This window comes from Humulus lupulus, chromosome 1, assembly GCF_963169125.1.
Source record: "Humulus lupulus chromosome 1, drHumLupu1.1, whole genome shotgun sequence".
NCBI classification, from domain to species: domain Eukaryota; kingdom Viridiplantae; phylum Streptophyta; class Magnoliopsida; order Rosales; family Cannabaceae; genus Humulus; species Humulus lupulus.
The window spans coordinates 309,809,511-309,823,876 of record NC_084793.1 but is presented as its reverse complement, the minus strand read 5'-3'; the positions used below and the strand labels follow the sequence as shown (position 1 = coordinate 309,823,876).

Here is a 14,366-nt window from a genome sequence, read left to right as displayed (position 1 = left end):
AGGGACAACAACACCACAATTACTACCACATTGGGGGACTTGCAACACCACCTTAAGGGGTACAAATCAATACATATTATATAATATGTACAAATTAAGGGTACGGGGGTTTGAACCCCAACCTTGTTACAAAGCTCAAGGCCCAACCACCCCTCCAAGAGGTGAACGGCGAAAGACACATAAAGTTGATAAGCTCATGGAGGACACTTGTTTTTAAAACAAGGGCACTAATCAAATTAAGATTTTGTTAATAAATAAAAATAGCTTAGGCGATCAAATTAGTTTCACATATAAATTAAATACAAAGAGCAAAGAACATTCATCTCTTACGTTATGTTAATAAAAATGAAATCTTATCAATTGGTTTATCTTAAAAATCAGAAAAACAAAAACAACATTGTTACAAAAACAACATTGTTAGTTATAATACAATCATATACCACTCACAATTGCAACAAAGCGACACTAAACTGAGAAAATATGCCCTTTATAGTTTATTGTGGTTATTGGTTAGTATAGAAAAAAGTGGATATAGCCATGAGTTGAAGTAGTTTCATATAATTAATATCTAAGGAGCATATTCAATATATATAAATATATCAACATATTATATAGATAAAACTAAATTAATGATGTGGGATTTATCATCAAATAGGAAATGTCTTTTTACAACCAACAATTCATATAACCTAGCTGGATTAGACAAAATTACTTACTATAGATACAATAACTTATTATTTTAAATAATATATAAAAATATCATGCATTCAGTTGTACAAATATATTATTTTAAATAACGTATAAAAATATCATGCATTCAGTTGTACAAATATAGAGAGAAAATAAGGTTTATACTTTTTTGGACCTCGTATTTTGTCTCATACCTATTTTTGGATCCTGTATTTGAACAAATTATTTTTTAGACTCTATGTTTTGTAAAATGGTTCAAATAGAACCCTAAACTCAATTTTGATCAAAATTTTCTCAACTGAAATCACAAATAATTTACCAAACTAACAATTCAGAACAAAAATAAAATCATTCTACTTAAAAACTGTGTTGTTATATTTAATTTTTTCTTCATCAAAAATGAATTTAAGGGTCTATTTGAGTCATTTTACAAAATATAAGGTCCAAATGTGAATTTTTTAAAACAGAAAGTTCAAACAGGTAATAGGAAAAATACAAGGTCCAAAAAAATATAAACCCGAAAAAATATAAGAATGTCCTTTATTTGTTTATTTGTAGCTCGGGACAAAATTTTCAACCTCAAATAAACTATAAAGTAAGTAAAAGAAGAGAAAAAAATAACTCAAAATTGTAGCCACATGAATGTTTTAGTGTGGTTACAACTTACAAGAATTCAAAATAAATTTTTTTATAAAAAAATATGTTATACTCATAACACTCAATCTCTGTACTGTACGAATCTGGCAACATCATCAAGACCAGCCTCTTTATAGCATTCAGCAATACGCTCAACAGACTCATCCCAAGTCCCCTCCACAGAAGCTAGATCCAACAAGAAAGCTGCTTCATCCAATGCAACCTGGTCCAAACAAAATCACATTTAATACATAACATTTATTATTTTTTCTTTTTCTAAACATAAAGAGTGATCCAATTCATTCCCTAGCTATAGGAGTCTAAATTGGATCTTCTCAATCAAGTTGATGTTGTTGTTGCCAAACAACAAAAGATCTCAAATCGGATGACACAAGGCGAAAACTGACAACGGAAGTTGCTGACAAACCGACTTTGACTTCGACTTCGCTTTCTTACCTTGCCCACCAAAAGATCTCATTCCGAGGTTCAGGACTGACCTAACCAGATATCCCAATGAATTTAGCTTTGTTCACTCCCAGGACTGACCTTTCTTCATGGAGACCTCCCCCAGGTTTTCGAGCTCGGGGGAGGAAGGGAAAGTTTTCAGGTGAAAAAAAAGGCGATATATGGTCTCCTTTCACTCCTCTCACATTCGTTCGAGGAGCGAAGACCCTCGGGCAACCGGCAATGCGAGTTCGTATAGATCATTTCTTGTTAGCAAGGATTTGGAGGCTACCCACAATTAAAATAAGGACTTAGGGGGATTCAAACCCGAGATGCCTAAAAAAAAGTATCCCAAATGGCTTGTGGTGTTTATTAGTGTAAGTATTGATATATGCACACAAAGTATGCACCGAAACATTATATACAATGATGTGATAATACTTTTAATATAATGAGACTAATCTTAGATATTTTGGATTGAAATAACCTTCCTAGTTCTGGTGTGTAATGTTTCAGTGTATAATTTGTGTACATATCATTACTCTATTAGTGTCATTACTATTATCCATTTCACTTGTAAGTTTGAAGCTATATAATATAACTTAGTACAATAGTAGTAACCTGAGCAGGAGCCTTTCCTTTCTTAAGATCTTCTTGCTTTCCTTCTTCACTGACTTTCTCCTTAAAATACTCAATTTGCTCATCATCCCATTGAGCTATATTAGCAACTTCCTGAATAGCATAATAACAAAACAACAACAACAACAACACATATGGTGGTGAGGAGAGGATTCAAATGAGAAGGGAGAAACCGAAAACGATTACAAGAACGGATTGTTAATAGGTTCTTACCTCATACTTGCAACCTAGTGTCCACCATGGTGATTTTAAAGCTCCCCTTGCAGCATCTTTAGCTTCTACAGTCCGACCAACTCTATACAATGTAAAGAAAGAGCTACTTAGAAAATGAGCTATGCACTCGGTTGGCAGTTGAGAACAGACTAAAACTAAAAGTAAAAGGAAAAAGAGTGGAGGAGTTTCCTACGAACTTCAGCAAAACCTCTGCGTTGAACACAAAGGGCCGTGCAAATCCTGGAAAATGCTCCTTTTTAGTGTAGAATTCTCCAGTTACCAATGCTGAAACCTTCAGATAAAACATGAAGACAAAATTTAGGATTTCCCCACCTTGTCAAGACTCCAGAACTACTTGGAAAAATGGTGACCATAGTCAAGCAAGCATAACCTGGTCTCCTTTCTCAAAATGTTGCTTTACTTTACGCTCTAAAACATCAGGGAACAAACCAACCTGAAAATGATCTATTTGTTATGGCATTTTATTAAATTTCCCACCTTGTCTTAGGATTGAATTGCAGTAAAAACAATAAAAAAGTATGTCTATACTTGTTTTAGAAGGTAGACATCTAGGTTTGAAATCTGAGACTTGGCAAAGTCACCCTTTGTATAAAGTTTTTCCCCCACATCAGCTGAAGCATGAAACAGCTCTTTGCTATCATCACTAGAGTTTTCGGCATCTGCTTCAACTAGAATTCTGTGAATCAATTGGTCTACCTGTATAAGAAATAAGGGTACAATACAAGCAGTTATTTTGGACTACTTTGGAGAAAAATTAAATCTTGAACATGTATATATATATATATATTTTTTTTTTGAAAAAGAGACAGAGGTCAAAGGATGAGCTCCTCCCAATAACATTGAGATTCCTCACTTATGGTGGAGGAAAACCGTGGTTACAAAAAACAGATAAGAACGTTAAACCAAACACTCATAAGAAAACTCCCAGCGACTCACTCTCCTAAAACTATTACAGCCACAAACGACTCCACTCCCTACAAAGATCCAAGAAAGAAACTCTCTCAAAACCTTTTGACCTAAAAACCCACGAGGCCACCCAGAACTTGATCTTATCCCAGATACTTTCTACTGAGGAAGAAGCATCTTCAAAAATCCTACTATTCCTTTCCAGCCAAATTGTCCAAAAAGTCGCCAAAACAGTACTCTGCCACAAATGAACCACCCGCCCCCCCTCTAAATGGCAAAGGAATAATTGAGAACAAGAGAAAGGCATACATCAAGAAACCCCAAACTCATCCAACACTTTAAACCACACCTCCCCACTCCATATATTTATATATATGCATTTTCACTGAAATCAAATTAAACTTTTGCATGTTATAGAGCTTACATTCTTGGCCAAAAGCCAAACTCCATGCTTTTTGACCTCCACTACTGGCATCTCCATGCTGTAGGTATTAAGGAAGATCCATTAAGTGAGGACTAGTAACCAAGAAAAGAAAATGCAAAGTTTTCTCCTAGTGCTTACCCAGGTGGAGCTGTAGGCCATCGCAGCAGAGCAGTTATAGCACCTAGTAATATGGATAGAGTAAAATTTTCAACTCAAATCGAGAAACCCATAAATTGATAAATGAATAATTATTCCAAATGAATCATAAAAATGCTTATACCAGAGTTGTTTCTAGCAAGTGGAATGGCAATGGGGATTAACCCTTGTTTAGCTCCCGGAGACATAATAGTATCACCTAATATACACAGCAAAATATTTGGAAATAAGCAACAACATACATGTGATTAGTACCTAAGAATAAGGCATTGACTCCTCATATACACCGTAAGATTGGAAGGCATTGGATTAAGAAATATTAGAGAAAATATAGAAGAGTAAATGAATTCATTATTTGCCAGCAATATATATATATATATAGAGGAGAATTCTTCTATAGAGCTTCACTTTAAGCCCTACTAGTGGGCTCTCAGTATTCTCGACTCGTGAACAATTTTCAGGGCAATTTTTTCTATGACTGTGCATCCTGCAAATTTTCAGAAAATTCCGAATACTTTACAGTAACGAAAATTAAGTTTGAACATGTTGTTGCACGCGTGACTAATTTTTTTTTATGCGAGTAGAAAGAACATATTTGAACCTAGTTTTCAATACTGTAAACTATTCAGATTTTTTTTTTAAATTTGCAAGATGCTCTAAATAGTTACAATATACACGGTCATAAAAAAAATAACGCCGAAAACTATTCATGGATTGAGAATACTGAGAGCCCCACCGGTAGGATTTAAAGTGAAGCCCCTATATAAAAAAATTGTACTATATATATCTATATATTTAAAAAAGTTGGATATAAAGTTATATATATATTTTTTTTTCTTTCCATTGATATACAAATTGAATAGGATAAATTATCACAAAATTTTCATTAGGACTAAGTTATCTAATAGTAAGTGAAATAATTAAATTGTTGGATTAATTTTTTCAATATCCTCTCTAATCACATAGCAAGAACATGTGGCAAAAATTATTCAATACTATGATGACCCAAAAATTATAAAGGAGTAGGCAGGCAATCATGCTCTAGACTTGGTCACTTTTACTAACTACCTAAGTATAAAGAAAACAGCTACTTTTGGAAGTTCTGAGCTAATAAAGCTACAATTTTCAATGTCATACATGAATGATTTCAGTGTTTAAGCAATAACCCACCTCTTATTTTGAGCATTTTCATCAACTGAGACAAATTCTCAGGGGGATGACTAGCAGCTACATCTTTTATGAAACTCACATGATCTGCAATTTGTACCAAAAGTTAACTGAAAAATGAAGAAGCCCATATACTCATTCAAAGTCACCAGACTTTCCCATTTGGCCATATGCATTAATACAAAAAGAAAAATTATTAAACACTCCATCTCCATTAATGTAAAAAAAAAAAAAAAAGAGCACATATTATGGGGTTACCAGCTGATGATGATGATGATGAAGAAGAAGAAGAGGAAGAAGCAAAGCAGCGAAGTCTATTGCTGCCATGGCCGAGTAGTAGTTTGGGTAGAGCGGTGGCGCGTGGGGCTCCGTACACCACTCCTCCGCCAACCTTCATTATTTTGTAAAGCTCTTAATTACCGAGTCCCGGCACTGCTTTGAGCTCTGGTTCACATTTCATCTCCATTCTCGTCTGCCTCAAATTTGCACCAAAAACCTCAGCCACATTAGTTTGGGCTTAATATTCTATCCAGCCCAATACTCGAATCTGGCCTTTTCGGCCCAATTTATATTTGGGCTTAATATCATCTCATACCAAGCCCAACACTTTAAGAAGGTTTTGTTAGCCCAATTTAGATTGGGCTGAATTACATCTAGGGCTGTTTACACATGTATACTAATATAAGTAAATAATAACAACTTTGTTTGAAATAAAATAATATACCCACAACATATTAATTATTATTATATATAACTGATTTTATTTAATTTAATAAATAATTAAATTTTTCCAAATTACTTAAAACTATAACAACTTTCCTTAAATAACTTTTTTTTTAATCTAATTCCTTAAATGATTTAATTTTTTATTATACTTTAATGACATATTAACAAATCATTAATTTTATTACGAAATTTACCCTAGTCTAAATGTGAATAGCAAGAGGTTACCATTAAATGGTTTGACTATTATCAATATATCACCATTCAATGATTTGGGAAAAATGGAATATACACAATTTACTACCAATATATGAAAATGAAAATGCATACTCATTGGTAGTCAACACAATAATTTAGATAATTATTGGTAATTGATGCAATTGTTTAGATACTCATTTGTAGTGGAGGACGTTTTTTTTTTTCCGTTCAATTTTTGGATACCAATCTATAGAACAATAAATTGAAAGAGTATAAAATAGATTTTATAATTAGTAGAACAACAAGAATTCATTTATATAAAAAAATAGTAAAAATCACAAGTTAGTAAAAAAATAGACAAAAATCAATCAATGTGTTTTGAATACTAATTCGTAGAAAGAAAAAAAAACTCATTATAAAACTTTAACACCAAAAAGTATGCCAAAAGAGTAAACAATTAAACTAAAAGGTGAATACTATGCTTTATATACTAATTAGTAGAAAAAATCTCATTAAGTATCAAACCCAAAAACATCTCAATACAAACAAAGAGTAGAAAAATGGGCCAAAAAAGCTATGTTTATAAATACCATAATTTTTTGATACCATTAGTAGAAAAAATTTGACAATATAAACTTATAAATACCACAAAATAAAGAATGCAAAATAAAATACACACGATTATTGTCCTACCAAACATTTTGAAGCAAAAACATATATATAGTATAAAACATGTCCTAACTTAAAAACTTGCCAAATAAAAACTAGAATCAATCCAAAGTGTTGGTTTCCTAAATAAATAGTATGTTGGATACTAGTTAGTGGAATAAAAATTTTGGTATAACACAAATGATACTATATACAGTATAAAGATACCATACAGTATATATTCTCAATCAAGTAATTTGAATACGAAATAATAATCAATAAATAGTGTGTAATAAAAACTATTGGATATACACTCGAAAGTTACATCAAACACTACTAATCATGTTATTATTATTATAATAAGGCAATAAAAATAATCATTTATTCCTTTTTCTTTGATTCAACCACAATTTCCTTTTTTAATTATGTAATTGCTTTTGAGTTGATATTACAAATATGGTATTGGAGTATTTAAGAGAATTGTATTTTAACTAAAATATAATGGGTATAATTAATTAAAAATAAATTAATAATGTTAGTTATTTATGTTATTTAATATTAATATCTCGGTATATATAAAAATAACTAACAGAGTTATATTATTTTGTTATATATGTGTTAGGATGTAAATGTTCCTTACATCTAAGCAGACTCATCAGTGTACTTGTGTCTTGTGCTTTGTGGAAATGCCATATTTTGTGTACTTTATCAAAATGCCAAAAGAAAATTTGATCGATATATAGAGAATATAATACTATTTTCAATAGAAAAGTATAATGAGTATTTTAAATTTAGAAGATTTATTCACTAAAAAAAATTGGGATATAAGAGTAACACTTTAATAAAAAGGCATTTTCCTTGAAAAATATATATTTTCTACTTTTATACAACCAATTAGTTAGCATTGAGGAACCAACGATTATATTTATTTAATTTAATGACGGCAATGAATTTTATAAGAAAAATAAAAAATATTAAGTATAATTTTGAAGAGTAAATTTCCATGAGAATAAAAATACTATAAATTATTTTTTTAATTTTGCCAAAAAATAATCAACAAATAATTACTAGTCTTTTATTTTAATTCAACCAAACATTATTAGCCAACAATAATATTCCACCTTAAGTTGATGTGGCATTATATAATTTGTAGCGTACTATGATCAAATTTCTAATTATATTAGAACTTTTTTTTAAATATATTAATTGCATTATCTAATTATATTCGAGATATTTCGACCATATTATAAATAAATATGACTAAATCTATTCTGTAAAACAATAGTGAAGTGTAATAACAATTAGCATGATCATGTTAATGGTATGTGATCACGTTAATGATCACATTATAATTCTCGAATGAAATGATATTACTTTATTATAATTTTTATATATATAAATATAGTAATATTGGCGGCGATAATACTCAATTTTTTTTGTGGTAATAATATATAAATCTATAATTTTGATGCATCTGTTAGTACTTATCATTAACTGCACTGATAAATATCCACGAGACACATTTTTATTAATTTAATTAGCAACGATAATACTCAAATCTTTTCAAAAGTTACACTTTAATACAAATTTTTTTGCGATAATACCTAAATTTATAATTTTGATGCAACCGTTAGTACTCACCGTTAACTGCCTAATAAGTATCCATGTGACACATATGAATTTTGGGATGATTTTAGACTAAATTATTTAAAGATTATAAAAATAATAATAAATTGTAAAAAATCTAAAACATTATTAAAAACTAATTAATAATAAGAATTTTGGAATGTTTTTTAGTATTAATTTTAATTTGGGTTGTTTCGAATTTGTAAATTTTAGTTTTATTAATTAGTTTCTAATAATTTAAAAAAAAAATTAAATTTTAAAATGATTTTTATAGTATTTAAAGAATTTAGGGATATTGGCGGCAATAATACCTAGATCATTTATAAAAGAAAAATGCTTTGCATTCCGATTGAATTTTCACCCAAGCTGATTTCGCAGCTTTTCATTAGTACAATGGATTAAAAAGCTGCATATCGTCATAATTTTTTTCAAAATATCCAATTATAAGGGGCCCGTTGGCCTGTGATTGTGCTCGTTGCCGGAACGTATAACACATCATTTACAAGTATAAAAATGTGTCACGTGAATACTTAACAGTAGTTAACAATTAATACTAACGGTTACACATAAATATATTATGTGACTAAAATAAAAATGTTTGTTCATATTAAATAAATTTGACTAAAATTATACTTAAAAAAACTGTTTTTATAGTGATTTAAGAAATACTAAAATATATAATAAATTTTAGTGATATATGTTCTAGATTTCTTTACGAGTCTTTAGTGACGAAAAAAAAGAACTTTGAATTGGTACATAGAGAGAATTATGAATGTGAATAGCTGTAAAAGCTGTATTATTATGATTAATGCTAAATAGTTCTTAAGCTATCTAGTATTTTATGTGACATATGGTTAGAATGTTCAATACTACATTAATTCAATTCTAAACTTTACTAAACTTATTAATGTGAAATTATATATATAGAATATAATAAATAAATAAATAGTAAAAAATCACTAGCTAATTCCCATCTTAAAAATAATAAATATATTGATTATTTTGTAGTATTATGTCTCTCAATTTTGTCTATTTTTTTTTTAGTTAAAAAAAATTAATATACAGAGTATTCAGTTTCTTTGAAAAGAAAAATTAAGTATAAAAAAATTGGGGGCTTGACCAACTATGGTCGGGCTCTACTTAACATAGTCGTGATTTCAAAAACTATGTGAACCTTTGATTTGAAGCTTGAGTAAAGCTCGACTAAGTCTAGTTGAGCTCTACAAACATCTTACTTAAGTTGATTTTGACTCAACTAGTAATAGTGTCTTGTTGAGAAAAATTTGAAAATGTGGCCTTTTCGTTTTTCCTTTTAAATTAAATAATAATAAAAATTTAATATTTCAATTATAGAAACAATTTCAATTACATGGAGTTGAACTGCCTTACCAATCGAGATAGTGATGCTTCATTTTAAGTCCTATTAGTTAGGTTCTTTTTATTTCTCGACTCGTGAACTGTTTTCGGTGCGATTTTTTTTATGATCATATATATTGTAGCTATTTATAGCATTTTACAAAGTTTAAAAAAATTCCGAATAATTTACATTACCGAAAACTAGGTTCAAACATGTTGCTTTCCACGTACATAAAAAAAATTAGTCACGATGCAACAATATGTTTGAGCTTAGTTCTCGGTACTGTAAACTATTCGGAATTTTCTGAAACTTTGCAGGATGCTCTAAATAGCTACAATATATACGGTCGTAAAAAAAAATTGTGCCGAAAACTGTTCATAGGTCGAGAACACTGAGAGTCCCACAGGTAAGACTTTAAGTGAAGCCCCTATAGAAAAATTCTTTTATATATATATATATATATATTTAAATAGAGAGAAAGAATTGCTAAGAGGCACCGCTGTTGCCCAATACCACAAGTAAATGACATATTATTATTGGTGTAATCTAATATTGGATCCTACTTATTTGAATTTAATAAGTATTATGCGGTATCGCTGACCAATCATGGGTACCACCTCATGTGGTGTTGGGTACCTTAAGGTACCAAATAACAACACTCATATATATAGTAATATTGTCGTCATAAACACCTAATTTCTTTTTTTGGTGGTGTAAATACATTCCGTTTACATTTTGTTGCAACAATTTGTTTCAGCTATTATTCACAGCACATAATCTACTTATAAGTTTTTAATTAGGTTTAATTACAAACATGACATTTTAAATAAATAATTTTAAAAAGCAAAGTAATTAATAACAAACTAATTATTTTAAAAAATATTCTGGCACTTCTAATCTGTTTTTACCTAGAAACAAACACGTAGCTCTATTTTCAAGAAACATAAGAAATCTAGGGCTGAATCGAACATGGCGTGAATGTACCTGAGTTTGGGAGAGGAGATGAGAAATCAAACATGGTGATACCAGCCACCAAAAGCTATAGTGGTTAGGACATCTTGGACAACAAAGAACCCTAGGACCACACTCTTCATCTCCATTCCATTAATTCCTAACATGAACATGAACTTAAAGTCATCAAAACTTAGACTTTATTCGATTAAAATCTTTCTTTGTGTTTTTGGGACCACACCTTCATTTCCACTCAAAAGAAAAAAAAATCTGTTGTCCCTAATTTTTCCGTCCTCTCCATGTCCAACAAATTATTCCCCATGTCCAACAAATTATTTTAAGACACATAATTTATTTATTTAACATATATATTTGAATTAATTTACAACTTTTTCATTTCCTAATTATATTAACACTATAAATAAATATTGTTTGTATCTTCATTTGGTTGCCAAGTAAATAAATTTATATTAAGACAAAATAGCTGAATGGTTGAACCAACTTCTTCTATAAATCAATAGATATGTGTGTGTGTGCACATTGTATGTAATCATGGCTTTTGAGCTTGAAAATGATCAGTTAAGAGTCTTCTTTCTCCCTTACTTCCTAGCAGGCCACATGATCCCAATGGTAGACATAGCCAGACTATTCGCCGCTCACGGCGGCGCCGACGTAACCATCGTCACCACCGCCGCCAACGCCGCCACTTTCCAAAACTCCATCGACCGCGACACCGAAGCCGGTCACCGAATCAGAACACACCTCCTCCCTTTCCCTTCATCCCAACTCGGCCTCCCCGACGGCGTCGAGAATAAAAACGTCGCCGTTTCAGCGCACATGTGTAGCCAAATCTCCCAAGGCATCGCACTGCTCAAAGAACCAATGGGACAGTTGCTCCGCCAAGCCCGGCCGGACTGCATAGTCAGCGACATGTTCCACCCTTGGACCGCCGACGTGGCGCTCGAGCTCGGAATTCCCAGGCTGGTTTTTGACGGCAGCAGCTATTTCCAATTCTGCGCTGCTTCGGCGGCTACCGTAAGTGGTGAAAACGACGTCGTTTCGCTACAGGGTTTGCCGCACAAGGTTGAGTTGCTTAAATCGAAGATACCGGATTGGAGTGGATTTGGGTCTTCTTTCATGGAAGCATTGGCAGATTCGAGGAAGAAATCTTATGGAGCTATCGTGAACAGCTTCTCCGAGCTCGAATCTGATTACGAAGACCATTTTCGAAACAAGCTTGGCTCAAAAGCATGGAGTTTAGGACCGGTTTCTTTCTGGGTTAACAAAGATTTCTCAGACAAAATAGAAAGAGGCAACAACAAGAAGAAGAACAACGTTAACAACCAAGATTTGATAAACTGGTTGGATTCGAAAGAAGAAAACTCAGTTCTTTACGTTAGTTTCGGGAGTCTCACGAGGCTCCCGACGACACAGCTCGTGGAAATCGCTCATGGTCTCGAAGCTTCGGGTCACCAGTTCATCTGGGTAATCAACGAGAAAGAGACCCAAGAAGAAGAAATAGATCGAAGCGGAGCACTGTTTCTGGAGAGTTTCGAGGAAAGAATGAAGAGAAACCAAAAGGGTTTGATAATAAGAAAGTGGGCACCGCAGTTGCTGATTCTAGACCACCCGGCGATCGGAGCTACGGTGACTCATTGCGGTTGGAACTCGATCCTCGAAGCAGTGACGGCGGGCTTGCCGATGGTGACGTGGCCGCTGTTCGCAGAGCAGTTTTACAACGAGAAGCTTTTGACGGAGGTGGTGAGGATTGGAGTGGGCGTGGGAGTCGAGCGGTGGAGCTTTGACTGGTGGCGTGTGAGTGAAGAGACGGCGGCGGCGGTTGGGAGAGAGAAGGTGGAGAAGGCGGTGAGGTTTGTGATGAGCGATGAGGAAGAAGAGGCTTTGGAGATGAGAAAGAGAGCGAAGAAGCTTTCGGTGGCTGCGAAAATGGCGGTGGAGAGTGGCGGTTCGTCTTGGTCAAACTTGGTGGCTTTGGTTGATGAGCTTAAGTCTTTGAAGATTCAGCCATAGTTAACTAGTTAATTTGCTAATCCATGATTAATTTCAGCTTTTGATAATCAAATTTTTTTTTGGTTTTTTAATAAATATATTTAGTTATTGTGGGCATGATATTCAACTTTTTATTTAGCTTTCGACCATGCATGATTCAATTCAACTTATGTGTTAAATATTCATTTTTAAATAAAATATGAGATATTTGTGAAAATTATTATTTTTAAGTAATTTTGTCTATTTTTGATAATTTTTTACAAAATAATCTCTGTCTAAAATTCGATTAGTTTTTAAAAAATTTCAATTATCTGTTTAAAATTTTCGATTTGAATTTTTTGACCACCCGCCTTAGTTTTCGACTACTTATCTAAATTATATTATTTTACAAAAAAATTATTAAAACTAAAATAACTTTAAAAAATAAATCATTTTAGCAAGGGACCCTAAAATATAATATAATTATATGATTTATACATAGGACGCCTTTACATACACCTATTTTTTTTTAATAAATCTCAGAAAAAAAATCTGCTATCCCCAATTTCCTGTCTCCTCCATGTCCCACCAATTATTTTAAGACACCTCATTCATTTATTTAACATATATTTAAATTGATTTACATATTTCTCTCTTCCCAACTATACTAATACTATAAATTAATAAGGTGTCTTATAATAATTGGTGGGACATGGAGGAGACAGGAAATTGGGGACAGCAGATTTTTTTTAATAAATCTCATAAATTTTTTGTTTTTTTTCCTTTCAAATACCTTCTAGTACAAAATTGTAAGAGTTGGGTATCTAAGTGCCAAAGGTGGTTGAGGTTGAGGTTTTCTGCTGCAAACAAGTCTTTAAAAAAAAATGAAAGTGTGTATATTCACAAAAAAGAAAATGAAACAATTGGAAGAAAAAAAACAAGTTTTTGAAGATTAAGAGCTAGCTAGGTCTTTCACCATTGATTGTTTCTATTTGACACAATTAATATCAACACACTCTCTATAATGAGTTAGAGGTATCTAATATTAATTATTTATAGGACTCGATATTATTAGATTACACCGATAGTTAAAAGTATTCAATATTAATTACTTATGGGACTCGATATTATTAAATTACACCAATAACAATATAATATTTCTTTATAGTGTTGGACCCCACTCATCTCACGAAACCAACCATTCATGTTCGAGACTAATATTATTTCTTTTCAACCATAAAATATGGACATAATAATAATAGTACCCCCACACCAAAACACAAAAGTAATAAATGATTTTTAATGCTAAAATATATATATATTTTTTTAAAAATAATAAAACTAGACTAGACAAGGGCAATAATTTATACATATTTATAAATAAATGTATCAATTTTCATTTTATGCAAAAAAGTTTATGTACATCCATAATAAAGTGGGTGTAGCAAGCAAAATCATGCAAGTCTAAAATAATAACTAATAATTCATAAGTGATGACATAGGTGAATTTGCAGATATTATATATGTCAAAATATTAAATAAAAATAATAATTGAGCTCATCAATCTCATCCTTAGCT

At 31.7% G+C, this 14,366-nt stretch overlaps 2 protein-coding genes across 2 annotated transcripts; one reads left to right on the top strand and one right to left on the bottom strand.

The window, feature by feature from the left end:
* Positions 1-1,213: 1,213 nt before the first annotated feature.
* Positions 1,214-5,784, bottom strand: LOC133812859 (protein IN CHLOROPLAST ATPASE BIOGENESIS, chloroplastic-like). The gene is made up of 11 exons (XM_062246685.1): positions 5,555-5,784; positions 5,300-5,383; positions 4,254-4,328; positions 4,112-4,154; positions 3,974-4,031; positions 3,172-3,339; positions 3,014-3,076; positions 2,820-2,914; positions 2,623-2,704; positions 2,392-2,502; positions 1,214-1,549 (listed from the first exon to the last, which is right to left on the bottom strand). The coding sequence occupies exons 1-11, from the start codon at positions 5,691-5,693 to the stop codon at positions 1,409-1,411; spliced, it is 1,059 nt and encodes a 352-aa protein (XP_062102669.1). The 5' UTR covers positions 5,694-5,784; the 3' UTR covers positions 1,214-1,408.
* A 5,567-nt stretch (positions 5,785-11,351) lies between these two features.
* On the top strand, positions 11,352-12,830 carry LOC133782031 (soyasapogenol B glucuronide galactosyltransferase-like). The gene has a single exon (XM_062221174.1). It carries the CDS (start codon positions 11,352-11,354, stop codon positions 12,828-12,830), a length of 1,479 nt encoding a protein of 492 aa, XP_062077158.1.
* The last annotated feature ends 1,536 nt before the right edge of the window (positions 12,831-14,366 follow it).